This window comes from Podarcis melisellensis, assembly GCF_964234715.1.
Source record: "Podarcis melisellensis genome assembly, chromosome: Z".
NCBI classification, from domain to species: domain Eukaryota; kingdom Metazoa; phylum Chordata; class Lepidosauria; order Squamata; family Lacertidae; genus Podarcis; species Podarcis melisellensis.
Genome location: NC_138547.1, coordinates 18,763,433 through 18,785,976, shown reverse-complemented (window position 1 = coordinate 18,785,976; position 22,544 = coordinate 18,763,433). Strand labels below are relative to the sequence as shown.

General features: G+C 46.9%; 2 protein-coding genes across 5 annotated transcripts in view; both read right to left on the bottom strand.

Annotated features, from left to right (window-relative positions):
* NACC2 (NACC family member 2) overlaps positions 1-21,985 on the bottom strand; it is a 57,221-nt gene extending 35,236 nt beyond the window's left edge. The window contains exon 1 of one of the 3 annotated variants that reach the window (XM_081897854.1): positions 21,836-21,985. The gene's annotated coding sequence lies outside the window, so the exon portion shown is untranslated. Of the gene's footprint in view, positions 1-4,817; positions 4,985-5,606; positions 5,715-21,835 lie in introns of those variants that run through there. The other 2 variants (XM_081897856.1, XM_081897857.1) reach the window with 2 other exon arrangements.
* On the bottom strand, positions 18,045-21,998 carry TMEM250 (transmembrane protein 250). 2 transcript variants are annotated; one of them, XM_081897992.1, is made up of 3 exons: positions 21,860-21,998; positions 19,991-20,048; positions 18,045-18,655 (listed from the first exon to the last, which is right to left on the bottom strand). In XM_081897992.1, exon 3 carries the CDS (start codon positions 18,512-18,514, stop codon positions 18,095-18,097), a length of 420 nt encoding a protein of 139 aa, XP_081754118.1. In that variant the 5' UTR covers positions 18,515-18,655; positions 19,991-20,048; positions 21,860-21,998; the 3' UTR covers positions 18,045-18,094. The 2 variants fall into 2 exon arrangements, with proteins under 2 accessions (XP_081754118.1, XP_081754117.1); XM_081897991.1 differs by having other exon boundaries at positions 21,836-21,982.
* Positions 21,999-22,544: the final 546 nt, after the last annotated feature.

The window sequence follows — 22,544 nt, the reverse complement described above, 5'->3', positions numbered from 1 at the left end:
GTTGCCATGTTGGGGCCAGACGGCTTGAAACTTCTATTTTTCAATACGGCTTTTTGTTCCTGAAATTCATTCTGATTGTGCAGATAAAATATCACTGATAGAATTCTACAGGATTAGTTGTTAATGTGTGAAAACAGGCAAGATCGAAGGATCCCCAGGCATGCACCTCCAGATGGTGGAGATGTAAGCCATCCTGGTGCCCGGGCATCTTCACTTGGTCACCTGGCACCTGGTGAATTTTGAACACTGCTCTGCCCTCCTCGATGACTCTCTTCATGAGGCAGAGAAGGAAGAGGAAGATGAAGAGGAGGAGGAGGAGCCTGCCTCTCCTCTCAATTCATGGGGCTCTTGACAGGTGGGACACGATGAAATTTTCAGAAGATTTCATTCTGGGACCCAAAAGCAAATTAATAATAATAATAATTATTAAATAAATAGCAAGACTAATAATACTGGAGGAGTATTATTTATGCATTTTATTGAAAAGCTTCAAACCCTTTGGATGAAGCAGAAAATATGCATGAATAAATAAAAGGCAGGCTGACCTAGAAAAGGCACTGCTCAGATTTCTCCCTCCTTCAGAAATTTCTCTTCCATGGCAAACTTAAATGGCTGAAGTAAATGTGTGCATTGAAAAAGGGGTGGGGGGGACTTGATAAGGATCTGTGAGCTTCCAGGACATGGGTTTTGAGACCAGGGAGATAAGAAACACAAGAGTAATTGCTTCACTGTTTGGAGATGGAGCTTTCAGGCTCTCTCTGAATGCCAAAGGCAGCTGTTCCTAGCCCTGCAGCAACCTGGATCACAGCTGTACTAAGCCTCAGGATCATGTTTTATATGGGCAGCTCTTACTTCCATCCCGCTTTGCAGGCAATGAACCATGTGCTCAAGAGGTGAAAGGTCACTTGTTTGTGGTCTTGCCTAGGAAGGCTTGGCCCCAACTTTGGGCCAAATCACAGGTCCCAACAAACATCAGGGAACAACAGTTCCAAGAGTGGAGGCAGTTTTCCCCCTGACAAGCAAGCTGGGTCATTGAACAAAACATTACACATGATTTACCGTATTTAAATGTAAATGCACACCTTTTTTTGACCAAACTAAGTCTTGAAAATTAGGGTGCACATTAGGTTTGATGGCACATTTACATTCATCACAAATACTTTTTTGGTTTCAAGGTTTTGAAAATGGAGGTGCATTGTGCATTAGATTCGCATAAATACAGTAATCACTATGAAGAATCTTCCCAAGGTATATATTTTTGTGACTTCGCTTTGAAAAATTAAACAAAATGAAGATGAAGATGAAGATGAAGAAGACAGCCTTGGCTAATGAATCACAGTTCCCAGCAAATGAGCACTGGCAAGTGACACAGTGAAATATGCCTGCAGCAAGGGAGAAACATATTTTGCAAATGATCTCATTGGAAAGAAAAACCTGGACTGGCCTTGGATTTGCTACAAAAAATTGGCACAGAGATTATCAAAAGCCTTGTCACTAGGATGTAATGGCAGGTCAGATGGGGAAGGAAAGGACCCTGGGAGGTTTGTGCTCTCTTGTTAGCTGGCTGAACAATCACTCTCTCAATTACTAATCATGTTTTAATTTTCATATTTGAAATTGCTTCATTCAAGTCTTGTTAGCCAAGCCCCCCTAAAACAGGAGATAAACTGGGCTGTCAAGATCGAGCCCCACAGAAAGAAGAGTCAACTCACAACAAGGAAAATGTTAAGCCAGCAATTTGCACAAGATGCTCTCAGCTGGCCTCAGAGGCACCAGCAGAGTTTAAGAGAGGAATTAGCAAAAATGTACAATTCTCTCTGCAGCCATCTGCTGTTGCATAGAACTTAAACAAGGCAAGGGAAGAAGTAATAACAAGAGGTACAAGCCACTGGTTGGAGGAAAGAGCACAGCCCTTCATTTCCTTCACTGCCTCCGATCGCTGCCTCCTTTTATTCCCCATATTTTGTGGTGTCTGTCAGCACCAAGTGCTGCTTAAGGCTGCCCTTGATGACTGCCCCAAAGTCACAACTGGAGCAGACCTGAGCCACTAGCTCTTGACTGGGTGGAGCACAAGAACATAAATGATGCTCCTTCTAGCACCTCCACATTTCTACCACTAGATAAGTGGGGCCAAGCATACTTCATAGAATCACATCTGCCACTGGGCCCCGTTAAGGCCTCCAAGATGCACCTGGAGAGGACTGCTATTTAAGGTTATGATAGGAGAGTCAGAGCACACAGCAGGGGTTCTGAAGCTACACCCATCCATTGTGAAGGCTGAGCACCTGCAAAAAATGGTGAAGGTCTTTGCTCTTTAACTTCATCTGGCTTCAGATGACTCTGGGTTAGGGAACAAATGCACCAGAGTGGGATCTCTTCCAGTAGTACCACCAGCACCACCCTTGCCCTGTTGCACAGATATCATTTTCCTCACATCTGAAACTGCGAGCAATACCCCAAAGCTACCCCTCCAACTTTTTATTTTTGGAAAAAAACAATTTTATTGGTTTCTAAACAAATACAAATACAATAACCATTAAATGCTTATCCAGCAGTGCAACTTCATTTTCCCCAGAGACCACACAACAGCTGGAGCCTAAACATTTAGAAGCAAAAGCCACAGAATGAAGAAACATATTTGGATGGCAAGCTTGGACACAAATCTAAAGCCAAAAGCCCAGGAAAACATCACATCCAAACAGCCCCCAGTGAAGGAATCACTACCTTCTCTTTCCTTCAGAGCTAACAGTAAATATTTCTATATGACTATGTTGAAAGTAATAAAAGTGAGAGTTGTCATGCTTGGGAAAACTCTCCTCACTCTACATTTTACAAACATTATTACAATTTGCCACAATTTCTGCTTTAAAAGCCTTTAAAGTAAAATTTGAAGTGTACCGTTATTTGAAGCTTTGCATAACACTTCATGACCCTAATGGAGACCTACCGTAAGTCCATAAAAACTATAAAATTGTGCCAGAAAACTCCACATTGTTCCTGAAACCAACAATTCGGGGCTCAGGAGTGTCTCCTCTGTACAGGTTGAGGCCAGGTATGTTTGTTAAGGACTTTGGGAAATTGGTAAAATCATCCTATAAACACAAACTGTGAATGTGTGAAAATCACAAGAGTCAGGCCCAGAAAACTGCATGACAGGAAAATATTTCGCTCAGGCAGCAGAATACTAATTCATAGGAGCAGCTTTGACAGGAAGAGAACAGCCATAAATTCCACTCTGTTTACCAAATTCAACTTCAACTGCTCTTTAATATTTCAGTTAGCAAAAGGTAAGAGCGTGTACCAGCTCATCAATTCCTCATGTCACAAGACCAACCCTGGGCATGCAGCCAGGGCATCAATCCGCACAGCCCTGCAAAATGCCTCCCAAAGAGGAGGAAACACACAAGTCAGTTTCCCAATTAACGGAGCAGCATGTAATGGATCCACGTCATTTTTAAGTGCTTCTGTACTTTGCTGCCGCAGCACAGAGACTCACGTACTGGAGTACAGTACCCCCCCCCTCCTCTTCACAGAAGCTAAACCATTTGGAGGAGTCCTGGGGCACCAAATGCATTTTTAACCACAGCATGTTCAGGAACACACCAGCACTGGGAAAGGCACTTATCTGGCTTGGAATCCAAGAAAACACACAAACACACACACGTCTGCTGAGGTCAGGAAGTGCATTCTTGATCAACTGGGGCAATACACACTATCAAATTCTAATAGCTCTCCTCCTGCCCTTCCTAAACAAACTTCCACATGTGCCACACCATCTTCTCAGATGGTGCATCACTGCTCCTAAACTAAAATCAGGTATTCATTAAAACAAAATAGCCTTGAGAAATTCTGAGAAGTCCTTTTCCCATGAGGCATCTACATTGAACATAGGGGAGCAGAATCACACCTGCTGGTCAGTCAGGCTACCCATTGGCAAATTTTGAGGAAGCCACTTCCATCCAAGGGTGTAAAGAGATTTGGAGAGAAAGACTAAGAAATGAAAAAACAACATATTTATACTCCAATTGTCAAATTATTTCCAATAAAGAAACCAATCTTTTAAAACTGTGCAACATAGGCAAATTCTTCCAGAACACCAAGGTTACTTTTCTTGAAAAGCACCAGTGTCTGTCTACCAGTTGCCCCATCTCCTCTCTAGTCCACCTCCAAGAACACACCAGTTCCTTACACTGAGAATCTTTCTATCTGTACATCTTTGGAACTAAGAACATGCACAGACCCCTCTGCAAAGTCCTCAAATGTCTTGCCCTTGAGGGTACATTTGCCAGGTGTGTCCTGGCAACACCTGCCAAAATCCTCCTCCTTCTCTAAAAGCATTTAAAGTGCAAGGTCCATCAAAATGCTGAGGTAAGAAATATCCAAGCAGCTCACCTCAGTGAAGGAGGAGGAAGTGTGTGTGTGTGTGTGTGTGTGTAATATACTAGCCCTCTGGCTCTTTCTAGCCTTTGGAAACTTACACCATCCTGCCCTGCAAAGTGACAGCCAATAAGCCATTTTTTGCTTGCTGACCATCTCTTGCACCCATTATCCAGCTGCTCTGTTAATTTGATTAACACACTGAGCTAATTGTATTCAAAGAAGAATCTACCAGACATAACCCTCCAAAGAATTCTTACAGGGGGGAGGGGGACATGCACAGGTGAAGAGAAGCAGAACAGAACTCCTGAACCAATGAGGACCACTTCCCTCACCCCAGAAAGGGATGCAACAGGTATGGAGGGCTGCTCCTTCTGCCTGCGTCCCCCTTCTTCCAGCAAAGAAAAGGATTGAGGGTGGTCTCCAAGAGGAACACTTACCAGTTGTGGGCTGTCTGGGGCTGCTTGTCCTTTCAGGGGTCCTGAGACAGGGGGTGCTGCTCTCCCTTCCCAGACTTTGACACTTAACTGGCAAGGAGGTGCTCAGCTGGCAGAGCAGGCAGGTGAAGGTGTCAGGGAAAGGAGTCCTAAATTGTCCCCCATCCCCCTACAAAAAGAACAGGGAATTTGCGGTGCCTCTCTTCAAAGAGCAGGTGTGGAGGGGTGCAAAAGCAGGGGCGAGATAGAAGGCGACTGTCGGGGAGGTGGGGAAGCAGGTGCTGCTGCGCTCCAACTCCCAGCAGCCCCCGCGGCCAGGGGAGAGGGCGGGAGAAGCAGCACCTGGACAACCAGCACTCAGGTGTCCCCACCCCGCACCCCAGGCCACGCCCTCTCCGTAATGGGGCACGAAAGCCCCCAACCTCCAGAGTCCCCCACGCGAGCAGCAGCCTGGCTCCCAGCAGACACAGTCGTCCTGGACCACTTTGGGAAAAGGACAAGCTGTGCTCGAGTTTGGGTCCCCCCCCTTGCAGATTTCCCTTCATGTGGGGGAATGCGAAGAGGAAATCAGCTGTGTCGCTGGGGAATCTCTACTATCCTGTCCTGTCCTGTCCTCTTCTAGGGCGTGGGGAAGACTCGGGTGACATAAGAGGGGGCGCAGGGCAGTGCCGGGGAGGTTGGCAGCTGACGCCCTCTCCCCACTCGGTGCGCGAGAGCAAGCGGGGTTGAAGCGGGGGGGGGGGGAGAGAGACCCCTCCTGGGGAAAAGTAAGACTGGAGGCGGACGGCTTACCTGTGGGGCCAGCAGCGGGGCCCTCCTCCCCCTCCTCCTCCTTTCCTTCCTTCTTCCCCGGCGGCAGCTCCTCCCGGCTGGAGGCAGGAAGTGATCGTGGAGGAGGAGGGGGGAGGCAGGCGCGGCGGGGGGGGGGCGCCTAGCCCTCTACCCGCTCAGCCCCACAACACTGACGGGGGCGGGTGGGAGGCGGCACACACCCACACCCACCCAGTGTTAGTTACTGGGGGGGGGGCTCACGAGGGGGGAGGGAGCCTCCCCGCCCCGGCCATAGAAGAGAAAGGGGTTTCAAAACTGCCTGAACAGAGAGGGATGAGGGGGATATCCTGGCTAGAAAGACCTCAAGGAGTTACCAACCTAAGAAGAAGCAGCAGCATGTGCACCCATTGCTAGTACTACTCAGAGCAAAGCCAGATCCCAGATTAATTAAGAGCCACATTTCCATGCAGGGTACAACTTTTAAAACCAAACTTAGCAGTTGCTTTATCTCCATCATCTTAAAACCTTATGACCCTCTAGAAATTAATAAGGCGAGTTACTTAATCCACACTCACCGCCTAGCTTACCTCACAAGGTTGTTGTGAGGATAAAATGGAGGATTGGGGAAAAGTGTATAGGCACCCTTGAACACCTTTATTTATTAATTAAAATGTTAACATACTGATGTGTCATGGAAATATATGGATCTACAACAATATAAAACCATACAGTAAAATAAAAATAATAAAAGCTGAAAAATTTCTTTGGAGAAAAGGTGGAATAGAAAAGCAATAAATAAATAACTAACATCACCACTCTGTCAAAGGAAAGTGCTTACTTGTCATCAAAAAGATAGCAAGATTTGCATCAGGAAGGCCTTGCGGAGGGGGGGTGGATCCTATGACCACCATCACCATCTTTTGCTTCCAAATCAGAGGAGGAAGAGGCAGCAATTTTAAGCCCCCCCAATTGTTTTGTCCCTTTTCTGCCTCTGGGTAGTCCCCTGCCCCATCCAGGCAACCTTCAGGGGTGGTCACTTGGGCATAGGGCCAGAAATGAGAAAAGTAGACATGCACATGGTAATTTACTGTATTTTTCTGTGTACAGTGGTATCTCAGGTTACAAACACCTCCAGTTACAAACACTTCGGGTTACAGACTCTGCTAACTTGGAAATAGTACCTTTGGTCAAGAACTTTGCCCTAGGATGAGAACAGAAATCGTGCGGTGGCAGCGAGAGGCCCCATTAGCTAAAATGGTACCTCAGGTTAAGAAGGGTTTCAGGTTAAGAACGGACCTCCGGAACAAATTAAGTTCATAACCAAAGGTACCACTGTATAAGACTAAGTTTTTATACCAAAAAAAGGTTTAAAATTGGGGCTCGTTTTATACACAGGTAGTGCTGAGAGGTGTTTTCTTAATTTGGGGTCCCCAAAAACGGGGCCTCTTATACATGGGGGCATCTTATACATGAAAAAATACGGTACATGACTTGATATAAATTCAGAAATAATTACGTTACGATGAGATAAATGTTGGTGATGTGGATTAAATAAAACAGACTATATAAACATTTTTGGAATTATTCTCAAATAGAAATACTCTAGAAATCTGATCAGGCTAATAATATATGTGATATATTACAATAGCATAAACCCTTAGAACCTAAAATATTTCTGATTGGTTATCTAAAATATGTTATTTCAGAAAGTGATGAATAAATAGTGTTTAACCTTTTAACTACTGCTAAGAACATAATAGCTAAAAATCGGGAGGGTCACACTTATCTCCTACTATGTCTGAATGGACTGAGAAAACCTGGTAGTAATAATAATAATAATAATAATAATAATAATAATAATAATAATTTATTATTTGTACCCCGCCCATCTGGCTGGGTCTCCCCAGCCACTCTGGGCGGCCTCCAACAAAGATGAAAGATACACTAAAATGTCACATATTAAAAACTTCCCTGAACAGGGCTGCCTTCAGATGTCTTCTGAATGTCAGGTAGATGTTTATCGCTTTGACATCTGATGGGAGGGCGTTCCACAGGGTGGGCGCCACTACCGAGAAGGCCCTCTGCCTGGTTCCCTGTAACTTGGCCTCTTGCAGTGAGGGAACCGCCAGAAGGCCCTCGGAGCTGGACCTCAGTGTCCGAACGATGGGGGAGGAGACGCTCCTTCAGATATACTGGACCGAGACCGTTTAGGGCTTTAAAGGTCAGCACCAACACTTTGAATTGTGCTCGGAAACGTACTGGGAGCCAATGTAGGTCTTTCAAGACCGGTGTTATATAGTCTCGGCGGCCGCTCCCAGTCACCAGTCTAGCTGCCGCATTCTGGATGAGTTGTAGTTTCCGGGTCTCCTTCAAAGGTAGCCCCACATAGAGCGCATTGCAGTAGTCCAAGCGGGAGATAACCAGAGCATGTACCACTCTGGCGAGACAGTCTGCAGGCAGATAGGGTCTCAGCCTACATACCAGATGGAGCTGGTAAACAGCTGCCCTGGATACAGATTTGACCTGTGCCTCCATGGACAGCTGTGAGTCCAAAATGACTCCCAGGCTGCGCACCTGGTCCTTCAGGGGCACAGTTACCCCATTCAGGACCAGGGAACCCTCCACACCTGCCCGCCTCCTGTCCCCCCAAAACAGTACTTCTGTCTTGTCAGGATTCAACCTCAATCTGTTAGCCGCCATCCATCCTCCAACCACTTCCAGACACTCACACAGGACCTTCACCGCCTTCACTGGTTCTGATTTAAAAGAGAGGTAGAGCTGGGTATCATCTGCATACTGATGAACACCCAGCCCAAACCTCCTGATGATCTCTCCCAGTGGCTGCATGTAAATGTTGAAAAGCATGGGGGAGAGGACAGAACCCTGAGGCACCCCACAAGTGAGAGCCCAGGGGTCTGAACACTCATCCCCCACCACCACTTTCTAAACACGGCCCAGGAGGAAGGAGCGGAACCACTGTATGACAGTGCCCCCAGCTCCCAGCCCCTCAAGACGGTCCAGAAGGATGTTATGGTCGATGGTATCAAACGCCGCTGAGAGATCCAGCAGAACTAGGAAACAGCTCTCACCTTTGTCCCTAGCCCGCTGGAGATCATCAACCAGTGCGACCAAGGCAGTTTCAGTCCCATGATGAGGCCTGAATCCCGACTGGAAGGGATCCAAATGGTCCGCTTCTTCCAGGCGTGCCTGGACTTGTTCAGCAACCACTCACTCAGTCACCTTGCCCAAGAATGGAAGGTTTGAGACTGGGCGATAATTGGCCATCGTGGCCGCATCTAAAGATGGTTTTTTAAGAAGCGGTTTAATAACCGCCTCTTTCAGTGGGTCTGGGAATGTTCCCTCACGGAGGGAAGCATTCACCACCCCACGAAGCCCATCGCCCAGTCCTTCCCGGCTAGCTTTTATAAGCCAGGATGGGCAAGGATCCAGGAGACAGGTGGTTGGCTTCACTTGTCCAAGCAGTCTGTCCACATCCTCGGAGGTAACAGATTGGAATTGATCCCACACAACTTGACTAGACAGAACTCTAGCACTCTCCCGCCCCGGCCCTGCTCCCACGGTGGAGTCTACTTCTTCCCGAATCTGAGCGAACCCGAATCTGGTTCATATGACTAAGCTAACTTATCAAAAAAAGGATACATGCAAACCAGCCTAACAGGTTCTTGGGGAAATAGGCATTTTTTGTAATGTTTTAGAACAGTAAGTTCAAGCATCATGTACAACTTATGCTGCTTTCAGCCTTCCATTACAGGATTTATTTATGCTCCTTATCTTTGGTTTATTTTATTAATTAAATCAAATAGAAGATGAAGAATAAAAATGACTGGAATGGAAATAGAAAGACAATGAACTGTGTGGCTCACTAGCTCAGCCTGGTGCTGCTAACTATGGACAAGCAGCTTCAGTTCTAATGACAATGAAATGTGGGGCTTGAATCTAGTGCTGGTTTTGCTTCAAGAATTGTACAGATCAGCCCCTCTGAAAGGTCTTCCTCAGGAGAGGATGCCTCCAAGCGCCTCAATTTCCACAGTGTAGACATTTCTGCATTTCAAGCTACTTGCCATGCTAGAGGATTTTTAAAAAAATAATAATGTGATGCTTCAAAAACTGCTAAAGGATGAGGAATTTCATTAACACCCAGCGTTTAGAGAAACAGTGTGGAGTCACAATAATACACTGTAAAATTATATTTTTAAAAGATTTTGTATTTACATGTAGAGAGAGCATGCCCTAGATTCACACTGACATGGTACCTAAATGTACTTTCCACATGCAGGGGGACATTTTAATTATAAACACAGCAACATTGGGGTCCTGGTGGATCCAGGGCAGATCTCCAGAAGCATTTGGATTCCTATTTGGTCTTCCAATGATAAGATTGTCTGCTGCCTTGACCTGGAGCTTCTTCAGACTCTCAATTTCTTTATACTTAACAAGCTTCCAATCTGTAATCAAGCACCCTGACACATCCCAAAACATTTGATGCAATGGGTGCCAAAAAATGAAGAAAACAACACTTGAGGTGGGCTCCCAATCAACAGCAGGAGTCATACATGGAGTGCAAATACAGTGGTACCTCTGGTTACGTACTTAATTCATTCTGGAGGTCTGTTCTTAACCTGAAACTGTTCTTAACCTGAGGTACCACTTTACCTAATGGGGCCTCTTGCTGCTGCCGCGCGATTTCTGTTCTCATCCTGAAGCAAAGTTCTTAACCCAAGGTACTATTTCTGGGTTAGCAGAGTCTGTAACCTGAAGCGTATGTAACCCGAGGTACCACTGTATAGCATTCAAAAAATGGGGAAGGAGAAGAGGCCCCATTACTGGGTGGGGAGGGGCAAAGTACTGTAGGCCTTGGCCACTGAAGCCAACTGCAGCCAAAGACTGCTGTGCTATGCTCTCTCCTCAGTAGAAAGACAATCCTCTGAAGACAGCTCTCAGCTCTGCATGGTTGCAGGAAGATAGTCACAGACCATCTACACACACAGCATATGGCCTTATTACAAGGTTATCATATTACTTTAAAACCCCAGAATGTTAACCAGAGCATCAGCCCTCAACTACAAAAAGCGAAGCCAAAATCTCTCTCTCCCCTCCTCCTTGTAGATTTCCCCTATAGCAATCAATATACATTGGACTTTGCAATGCCAATTGGGTTTTGGTTTTTTTAACAGAATGCTTGATTGTAGCTCAGAGTGACATCATTGCTGGTGCAGGGATTGATTCCTCAACCCCACCTGAATATTCACACAGCATTTCAGCCAGAAGCAGCATTAATATTCCAAGGAGGAAGGGATGAAATGTACACTCTAGTTTAATGAATGACTGTAAATATATATCTGATTGATGGTATGACAGGAAATATTTCAGAAGGCATCCATATTTCAAGTCTGATGCTATTATTACAAACAAAAGAGGGGAAGCAGAGGTAGGCAGGTAGTCTATGTCACAAAAAGAACAAACAAAATTAAGGAAGAAAGAAAAGGAAAAGGCGGAAATCTAATTTGGGGGGGGGGAGCCAAAGCTGTTGCATTCCTTATTGGCTCAGGTATAGATATTGGTACTAATACTGAATGAGCAATTCCTTCCCCTCCCTCCACCTCATTAACTTGCACCCAAAGTATGATGCCCAACTCCAACAAGCCATTTTAAGTATCTGGGTTTTCCAGCTCTTGCCCCAAATTTGATAATGGTCTTTCATCCTGCTGAAAGAAGTGTGTTTCCAAGGATGATGTTGGAATGCCCCCCAAGCAAATCTAGTCCACCCCACCCACCCCCTTGGCATCCCTGATGGGTGGCCATGTAACCTCTGCTAAAGAAACTTTCGACTAAGAACAGTCTACCACCTTCCAATGTCACTTTTTTCACTATCAAACAGCTCCTGCCATTAGAAGAGAACATCTCAAAATCTTTCAAATAATTGATGCTGTCTGTCTATTATCTGGCCTTGGAGCAAAAGCAGCAGTGGTCCTTCTGGTGTAGCCTTCATCCAAGGTCTGGTACTCAAAGGTAGACTATGCCACAACATGGAGGTTCCCGACCCGAAACCCAAACCTACAACTAATGGCAAAATCCATGTAAGATAGGTCTACTTTGAGGTGGGTTAGGGCTGATGGGAGTTGTAGTCTAAAATTATCAGAGGACACTGGGTTGTGGATTAAGCCAATACAGTCAGAGTGAAGGGAGTACAGTCTCTCAGCCTGGACTTTTACTGTCAGGGCATATCAGTCTTCCCTAGTAAGCATACCACCTAACCCCACCCAGCTGCTTAAATCCATTCTCTCCCTGGGTAAAGGGAGAGGGAGGGCTCCAATGCCCAGGAGAGGGCAGGCAAAATGTTTGGCTGGGCATGACCCACAGGTCCCGAGGCCAAACAACAGCAATAAGGGAGCCAGGAACAAAGAAGCACTCTAAACTGGGCAAAGAGCAGCCCCAGCCACCCAGCACAGAGCCTGGCGCTGCTCCAGGAGAGCTGAACAACAGCCGCCTCCACCGCCAACAGAGTCTGCTCCTACTGCTGCATCTCCAGCCTCACTGCAGCAAATGCTGTACAAACATTCTGAGCTGGTGCCAGCCCCCTCCTTGCCCCCACAGATCATGTGCTGCCAGCAGAACAGGAGAGCCTCAAGGTCATCAAAACATCAACCCAAACTGGAAAAGGGCCCAAAATGCAGCACCAGGAAACTTAGAAGCCGCCTTGGAAGGCAGGATATAAATAGATGCAATGAATAAAGCAAATCATCTTTTTGCCTGCTGGCCTCTGGGACAAAGCCCAGAAGAGTCTCTTCCCACAGACCTATCAACTCTGTGCAATGAAAAATTATCATAATTATTTATATGCCACCTTATACGCGCTGCATTGTGGAACATCTTTGGGAAAAGAATAATAATAATAATAATAATAATAATAATAATAATAATTATTATTATTTATTTATTTCTTCCCCAGCCACTCTAGGCGGCTTCCAACAGAAGGTTAAAAATACATTAAAACATCAGTCATTAAAAACTTCCCTAAACAGGGCTGCCTTCACATGTCTTCTAAATGTCATACAGTTGTTTATCTCTTTGACATCTGATGGGAGGGCATTCCACAGGGCGGGCACCACTACCAAGAAGGCCCTCCGCCTGGTTCCCTGTAACTTCACTTCTTGCAGTGAGGGAACCGTCAGAAGACCCTTGGCGCTGGACCTCAGTGTCCAGGTTCGACGATGGGGGTGGAGATGCTCCTTCAGGTATACTGGACCGAGGCCGCTTAGGGCGTTAAAAGTCAGCACCAACACTTTGAATTGTGCTCGGAAACGTACTGAGAGCCAATGCAGATATCTCAGGACCGGTGTTATATGGTCTCGACTGCCACTCCAAGTCACCAGTCTAGCTGCTGCTTTCTGGATTAATTGCAGTTTCCGAGTCACTTTCAAGGGTAGCCCCACATAGAGCACATTGCAGTAGTCCAAGCAGGAGATAACTAGAGCATGCACCACTCTGGTGAGACAGTCTGTGGGCAGGTAGGGTCTCAGCCTGCTTACCAGATGGAGCTGGAAGACAGCTGTCCTGGACACAGAATTGACCTGCGCCTCCATAGACAGCTGTGAGTCCAAAATGACTCCCAGGCTGCGCATCTGCTCCTTCAGGGGCACAGTTGCCCCATTCAGGACCAGGGAGTCCTCCACACCTGCCCACCTCCTGTCCCCCCAAAACAGTCCTTCTGTCTTGTCAGGATTCAACCTCAATCTGTTAACCTCCAACCACCTCCAGACACTTACAAAGGACCTTCACTGGTTCTGATTTGAAGGAGATGTAGAGCTGGGTATCATCCGCATACTGATTAATGCCCAGCCCAAACCCCGATGATCTCCCCAGCGGTTTCATATAGATGTTGAAAAGCATGGGGGAAAGGACGGAACCCTGAGGCACCCCACAAGTGAGAGCCCAGGGGCCTGAACATTCATTCTCCACCACCACCTTCTGGACATGGTCCAGGAGGAAGAAGCAGAACCACTGTATAACAGTGCCCCCAGCTCCCCTAGATGTTATGGTCAATAGTATCAAAGGCTGCTGACAGATCCAGCATAACTAGGAAACAGCTTTCACCTTTGTCCCTAGCCCGCTGGAGATCATCAGCCAGTGCAACCAAGGCAGTTTCAGTCCCACGATGAGGTCTGAATCCTGACTGGAAGGGATCCAAATGGTCCGCATCCTCCAGGCAAGCTTGGAGTTGTTCAGCAACCACCCGCTCAATCACCTTGCCCAAGAATGGAAGATTTGAGACTGGGTGATAGTTGGCCATATTGGCCGAGTCTAAAGATGTTTTTTTAAGAAGCAGTTTAATGACCACCTCTTTCAGCAGGTCTGGGAAGGCTTCCTCACAGAGGGAAGCATTCACTGCCCCACAGAGCCCATTGCCCAGCCCTTCCCGGCTTGCTTTTATTAGCCAGGATGGAGTAAACCCTACACAAATCTGAAGTGGAGTCCCTAAGGTGGCTGGATGGTGCCTTGTATGCCTCCTTTGGGCAACTCCTGCTTGGCATGGGGGGGAGGGGGGAGAATACCTCCTTCTCAGATCCAAGTTCAGCAGCCAACCAATGCTGTGAATAAGAAGAACCAACCCCAAATGGTCCCCAGAGACCCCCACTGGCATTTTCCTTAACCTATAACAATGTGGGGATCCTCTGGCCACACCCTTCTAAGAAGCCTGAGTTTATAGCACAGATTTTGCTCTCTAGCGCTGAGTTTATTCTTAATGCTTCAAGACTCATTTTGTATATTTGATGTGTTTAATATTTACTGCCAGCTGCCCAGAGAATGTTTTGGGGTTGGGTAGCCTAAAAATATACTCTAAATATATATATGTATATCAGCTGAGACATTTGGGATGGCAAGCCACGCATACGCACACACAGAGCCTTTGCATCTCTGTAGCTAATCTGGCTACTGCAGAAGTTGAGGGAGAACTAATCACAGGTAGGAAAGAATATGGCTAAGCCATTAATAAGGCAAATTCTTGAGGAGGCAGCCTAAGTTGAACAAGGGAGCGAAAGTGGGAGTACAGGAGAGCTGGGGAGCATCTGTAACCCTGCAGGTGTTGCTGACTCCAACTCCCAGGAGTCTGCTGGGCTGCCAATGGTCAGAGATAATGAGGATGGGAGTTGGAATCCAGGGGCTTTGAGAGTCCTGCCCCTTCTCCAGCTCAGCAGGAAACAGGCAGGGAGAAGGGTAGGATAATGTCTCCTAGAGCGTAATCCAGATTGCCCACCCAGCTATTAACAGGGTCTTTCTTGTTTAAAAGTATTGTAAACCAATTGGTTATGAATTTGTGCGGACACACAAAAACCCAAAACCAAACACTCATCCATGTGGCCCCTTTTATCTGGCCTCTCTCAAGATTTCAGGGAACACATTTCTAGGAACAGAAAATCAGTGCTCAGTTTCTTTCTGACCCCACCTGGCCTTAATTTGTTTCTTCTTGGATGTCACAGCACAGTATGGCATTTGCACAACTTGAATTGTGGTGCTGCAGCTACAGCATAGAAAGGGCAAAACAGCAGGGTGGGGGTGAAGGGCATGGATGTTTCACAGGACAGGGACTGGGGCCAAGGAAAGGCCTCAGGAGATGGCTGGAGTCCAGTCTCTGTGTTGGACACTTTAATGAGCCGCTCCTTATTACAATGTGTTCTGATTCACAACAACAGAAATAACCTCTCAATAAAAGAGATTCCAGAAAACTGAGCTGGAGAGAAACCAGCATCCAAGGTGCAAAAGTTTACTCTCCACTCCTCTTGGCCCCTCAACCATGACCTCAAGACCCCCAGCAGCTATATGCCCTATATCAGGCATCCCACACCACAGAAAAGCTTCCTCTCCCTGGTTACAATTGTCCTGGGCCTGCAAGATCTACTGATACAAACAACACCTTCCTCCTTCTAAAAAAGAAAATAATCCTTATTTGTAGCCTGGATTAAAACTGCCATGTAACTATATATCAAGGTAGACCCCAGACACGGAAGAAAACAAAGAGAAATTAATTCAAAGCAATACAATTTGTGGCAATAATTTTGTCCGTAAGTCGTTTTCTGTGCAGAATCTTTTGCTTTGGTGCGAGAGAAAGAGAGAGAGAGAGAAAGCAAAGTCACAGGGTTGGCACACGAAGAAATGAAGGAGATCTTTATTCTCCTTCCCACTCACACCCTGTCCAAGAACTACAGAAACTCTTTGACCAAGCAAAAGACAGAAGCAAAACACTTCAGAACAGACAAAAGGAAGGACTTCTTCACATGGCACATATAGTTAAACTCTGGAACTCACTCCCACAGGAGGCAGTGACAGCCACCAAAGGCAGATGCTGAAAGAGATGGCAAAGGCCCAGGATTCCGGAACTGAAACCCAGTGACAAATCACATCCCAGGAGGTGGAACATGTCTCTCTCACTTTCCCTTTCCAAAATAAAATGGGTTCCATGTTCTTGGCCCACCCAGATGCCCCAGGGAGCTGGCAAACCAGCATTTGGAATCTGCCATCCCTGCCTGGCATCTTGCTGCACATAAATGACTTTCAGACAGCAACACTGGCAGACCCAGCACTGGGGAAAGCCGGTCCATTTGAAACTATGACTGGAAGCAAAGGTTAGGCCAAAATATGACCAAAGTCCAATGCATGGGCAGCAGGAAGCTGAACAGGAGATGAAGCCCAAAAAAACAACTCACAAGGCAGGGATTCCTTCCACAACTCTCTCCTCCAAGAGAAGTCCATGTTCCCAGAGGCTCTTCCACCACCTTTCTGCTGCTTAAATGGAATACCAAAGAAAAGCTCTCTCTTCCTCCTCCCTCGCCCTCTCCGGAGCTGCAGAAGTTTCTGCTAGTCTTCTCCAGGACTCTGAGTCAGTGGATCACTCTGCAAATGCAAAACTGGTTCCTGCTGCAGAATGGAGGCACACACAGCCTAACACTGGCAAAAACACACACTTCAGAGTGCTTCCTATACTTTATACCAAGAACCCTGTGAGGTAGGCAAGTAGTACACCAGTGTTGTAGGGGGCCGAGGCTAGCCTAAGGCTGCGTGGCAACCCATGGCAGAGACAAGAGCTGAACCTGGGATACGCTTGTTGGTATCTCCACCATTCGCCTACCTTGGCTACACTAGCCCAGTCCATCTTCAGCTTTAATCTGGAAATCATTGTAACCCTGAAAGGAACTGGGGATGGCTAATGTGAGAGGAAATCTCAGAACGAGGGGCAAGAATGCATCAATCCACATGCTCTTAGCTTCGTGGAATTCTCTTCCTCTGGAAGGGAAGCAGGACCCAACACCGTTCAGTTTCCAATGTTTGTCAAAAATGTTTTTCCCACCAAGCTTTCCCAAATTGACCACTTATATTTTTGTGCCTTTTAATTCTTGTTGGCTTCACATTTTTCATTGTTTTGAGATTTGTATTATGTTTTATATTATATTTTTTGTACACCAGTGGAGTTTATAAATTCTGAAATAAAATAGATAAATGATAGTGCTGAAACAAACAGTTCCTCAGAGTTCTGTATTTTACATCCCTCAGCCAAGATACAGGGATGGAAGTGCACAACTGTCCGTATACAGGATATGTTTTTTCAATAGTCTGAGCAAAAGAACTCTGCAGTGGAATGGCAACAGGCCGTTGAGATCCTGAGGGGCTGCCCTGAGAATGGCATTGGGGGCAGCAAGCACACAACACATCCTTGCCTCCAAGAGCAAACTCAGGAAAGACTGAAGAACAGCCACTGAGCAACAGGAGGAAAGAGCCCCCGAAAGTTCGCAGAAGTACATCAAATACTTTTTAAGAAAGAATGAGGATTCAGCATGCTTAGTGGCCACCTAATTTTTAGTGCTAGTTGGAAAAGAAAACAAGGGGAGGATGGAACGGAGTACCCTGGAGGTTATCCTGGCTGGTCCCTGTTAAGAGGCGGGAATGGACTGCAACAATTTGTTGCAGGGCCCACTTAAATACCATTAGATTCCAAAAGAGATGGATGGATCTAAAAGAGATTAGACAAATTCATGAAGGAAAAGGCTACTAACCATGATGGCTATACTCTGCCTCCACAGTTGGGGGCAGCAACACTTCCAAATACCATTTTCTGGAAACCACAGGAGGGGAGAGGGTTCTTGTGCTTGAATGCTTGTGGGCTTCCCAATGAGGCATCTGGCTGGTCACTGTGAGGACAGGACACTGGACTAGATGGGCCATTGGCCACATATGGCAGGTGCGTATAGTAAAAAATGAAGCAGATAAAAATACGATTTGTTTTCCACATATTACCAACCAAGGGCAATGAAGAATTAGAAATGAATTTCCAAGTCAACTTCCAATCCTTACTTCTAAGCGAGTACCCATTAATTTATAAACCTCAGCAGCAGGACAAAGTGAGGGAGAAGAGGATGCATTCACACATACAAGACCTAACCCAAGTTAGAGTCCAACATGTCTCCTTGACCGACATGCACTGGTTTTTTATTTATTCACATATCCACAAAGACCATGAAGCACCAGCCCAGCCCCCCCACCAGCAGCATGGTGACATGGATGCCATAGATGAGCAGTTCGTTGAAGAGGCTAAAGTCCACACGCCTCCTTCCCAGCAACAGCAGGAAGATGGTGAGTTTGTACTGGAAACGGAGAAAGACCCGGATGCTGAGGTACTGGAGGCAAAACAAGACTGACAGCACCACCCACAGGATGGAGGTAAACAGGCTGCAGCTGAAGTACAGCAAGAAACGGATGAAGCCATACATCCACCGGGACTTCAGGTAGATGTCAAAGTTGTTGTACTTGGTGCGCACCAAGTGGGTGGTCCTGACCGGCCCACATGCAGAGTGCAGGCATGTTGTGTGGGGGCCATGGAAAGAGCGGACCCGCCGCGGGATGGGGATGACAGGCATCAGGCACCACCCCACCTTCTACAGAGCCAGAGAGCAGGGATTGCTTGGGAGGACCCAGGCAGCATCCATGAAGGTGAAGGTGGAGATGGAGGGGAAGACCGGCGACCCAGGAGCACAAGCACTTGCCGGGATGGAGGCTGCCTGCAGGAAGGAACAGAAGGAGAGTCAGGTTGAGAAAAAACCTGAGAGGGCAAGGAGGACCATGGGGAGGGCTGGAAGACTGGCTCCAAACCAGGGCCCATCTGCACCCATGCTGGCCAAAAGGCTGCTTCCCAGACAGCAGCCAAAAGCAGAGTCACCCAGAGCCACCTGTCACACAGTGCAAACTATAGCTTGCTCCCACAGGAGGCCAACCTGGATGAATTATAAAGACAAGACAAAGTCATGAAGGAGGACAAGGCTATCAATGGCTACTGGTCACAAGGGCAATGTTCTCCCTCTGCTGTCAGAGGCAGTATGCCTCTGAGTACCAGTTGCTGGGAATTGCAAGTGGGGAGAGCGCTGTTGCACTCAAGTTCTGCTTGCAGGTTTCTCTTTGGGGCATCTGGTTGGCCACTATGAGAGTATGATGCTGGATTAGATGGACCGCCTTTAGTCTGATTGTGCAGGCCGCTCTTATATGTAAAGTCAACCTGGCCTGGCCCATGAATGGTCCAAAACATTTCCAGATTTTAACTAATCAACTCACTCTAAGATTTTTCTAGCCAATCGCCAAGCCTGGAAAATTACTAATGGAACAAGTGCAAGAGAACAACTATTGGTGGGAAGTCTATGGAGATCTTAATACATTAGGAAGAGAATCACAGATGAACAGCTTACTCAAAATTCTCACACCATATAAGTAGGTTAAAAACTGACAGATGGTGAATCCCAAACCAGTGGCTGAGTTGCTGCAAAGTAAAAAAAAAATTCAGCAACTAGACTAAAATGACATCAATAAAATGCCAAAAAACAGTTTAGCTTTGGTAAGGAAGTAGGTTGGTTTGGATGATGGAAAGCCAGGGAGTGTATGATCAGAAAGAGCTCTATCCGGGTGATAAAAAAAGGGAAGGTGGACAGACAGGCTGGTCAAGAACCCGGATGGTTTCTTCTGTAATAGGAGAATTCTAAAAGGCCATTTTACATATGACATGTTGTCACAGGCACAGGGGAAAGCCCACATACAATACACTACCACGTATGTAAAATGTACATTCATTTGCATCTGGAAGGACCCTTTCAAAGAGGCTACCTGTAACATTTCCCCTGCATCTGTCATGTTTTAAACACACAGTAATACTTCAAGCTATGAGGCTTTTTATGAGAGGTTTTTTTTAAGCCCATGGCTTCACTGCTACACCAGGGGATGTTTGAGGGCTTGATTTTGTGATCAATCAATCCTGCCTAACACCCCTGCAACGAATCCCACCCACTAGATCTCCAGATAGCTGATGAGAGCACAGAGGATTCATCACAGAAGACAAGTTTAATACTCACTATCCACACTGCAGCAATGAGTCCAGACCACTGCCTACTTGCCATGCACAGCTCCAATCTGACAATAGTGAAAGGAAAGTAACTGAAAAACGTTAACTATAAGACAAATTTGCCCAGACAAACACACAATGTTCCTAAACATTCTGACGCAACAAATACAAATACAAGATAAGAGCCCAGTCAGTGGTAGATTATGACTGCACTTCTCTCCTACAAAAGTATCCTTGCCTCCAAGGACACTGTAAAGTATCTGCATTTGACTCTTGACCCAAAGAAAGGGAAAAGGAATTATTCCTCTGCTGAGCCAAGGGAACCTTCTTAGTTTATTAAAAATCACTGAAATAACATCTTTGTTCTTAAAGCATAGGGTATCCTGTCTTCCAGATACCACAGCTGAGCACAACAATTTCTTAAACTACTTTGTCTCCACAGCATAGTCCCTACCTGCCACTTACAATATGAAACACAGTCATCAATTTAAAATCTCTGCTTATACCTTATATGTGGAGATGAACAAGATGTGGATTTGGGGGGCTTATTATCATCATGCTCGATGACCTCTCATGAAGGTCACTAACCCTCTTTTGCCACTTGCGCACTACAGCTTCAGATCAAGAATCCAGCTCAGATTTCCCACTCATGCAAGCTGTGAATTCTTCCGCACAAGTAAATCCCAGGAAGCAAATATGACCTCTACTCAAGTGGCATGTCTGAATATAAACAATTAATGCACAAATGAGTGAATCTTGTCTGCATCTTATTTCTCACTAGGCAACTTTTCTGCTATGATGTAGCAATTTCTTTCAGTCAGGTGTGGGTTTATTGATAAGCAGCGCTTTTCACCTAGAGAAAAAAGTGCTGGTACTCACCATGAAGTTTTTACAGTAAATGCCACACTTTTAACCAATGCTTTTCTTCTAGGAAAAAAAGTGCTGGTACTGCATACCTTTGCGTATCCCCTGGGGAAAAAAAACACCGTCTATTTCTACATATTTGACCAAACTGTGGGAGGCAGTGGAAGACAGGAGTGCCTAGCGTGCTCTGGTCCATGGGGTCACGAAGAGTTGGACACGACTAAACAACAACAACAAATTTCTACAAAGGTCTTCCATCTGAATTTACCAGTACAGTATAACATAAAAGATGTCTCTTGTTTCCCTGTCAACTATCACACATAGGAAGGTGACCAATACAGGGTCAGACCATTGATCCGTCTTGCCCACCCGCATGGACTGGCAGCAGTTCTCCAGGGCTTCAGGCAAGATTCCAGCCCTACCTGGAGGAGATGCTACCTGCAGACCACGCTCTACCACTAACCAAACCAGAGATGCTTCCTGCCACCCTCTGCAGGGCCTTCCTTAAGCCCGACATTCACAGGGGCGAACAAGGCAAATGAGGGAAACTCAGCAACAGCAGAAGCATGGCTGATGCTCTGGTGACCCCATGGACGGTGCGCTGGGAAGCTGTCCCAAAGAGCAGCTCAGTCATCAGCAGTCGCCAGGCAGGGGCATTTTTTTGCCGTGCATGAGGCAAGCGGCCTCAATTCTTCCAGGCTGCCCAAAGGGCCGGTCATCCATTCACCCGTTTGTTTGGCTGCGTGGGGGTGAGAGGGGCGGCGAATGGGGCGCGGCAGACAGAAGCCGGGCGAGCCCCAACGAATCCGCCCAGCCTACTCCGCAGGGCTGTTGTGGGGATTATCACTACGGGGAGGAGGGCACCGGGTCCACATGCAGCGCCCTGAACTCCCTCAAGGGGCTGAACCCCATCGCCGTCGGGACTTCCAGAAGCCCTTTGCCACTCCCAACCCTTCCAGGCATTATCGGGGCTCTCCCGCCTCACACCCACCCGCGGGGCATTCCGTGGACTCACCGGGGAACAGCGGAGGCGGCGGAGACTATTCATGGCTAGGAAGGGACGGGAGGAAGGGACGGACGGACAGCGGCGGCACCACGACTGATCTGTCTCTCTCGTCCCCTCAGCTTTTCTGCCTTCCTTCCTTTGGGGCAGCGGCGAGGAAAGAGCCGCGCGGGCCGATGGCGTCATCGCAGGGCGCCAATCCGCCGCGGCCTCCAAGGCGGAAGTGAGAACCGGGAAGCGGTTACCTAGCAACGGAGAGGAAAGTCCAAGGCCTTGCTGTGGCCTTGGGCTACATTCAATGACATGCATTAATGTGGCTTCATATTGCTTTAAGCCAGTCGTGGCTCTGCACCTCCCCCCCCCCATAAGAAAAAAATACTGGGAAATGTAGTTTGTGTAAGGTCCGGAGATGGATACGAGGCTCTACAGTTACAATTCCCGGAGTTCCTTGCGAAAAGGGATTGATTGCCAAACCACTCTGCAAACTGCAGCTCACAGATCCCAGGATTCATGGAGCGGGGGCGGGGAGAGGGGAGCCAGGGCTCTTTAAAGTGCTCTCTCAGCGCTTTTGGTGCATAGTGTGAACTTACAATTGATTTACTTTCTCCTGCCTGGAAAGGAAAAGTTGGAAAAATGAAAGGCAGGATGGGGTCTCTAGCCTTCCAGCCGTTATGCTGATGGGAGCCACTGGGGTAAA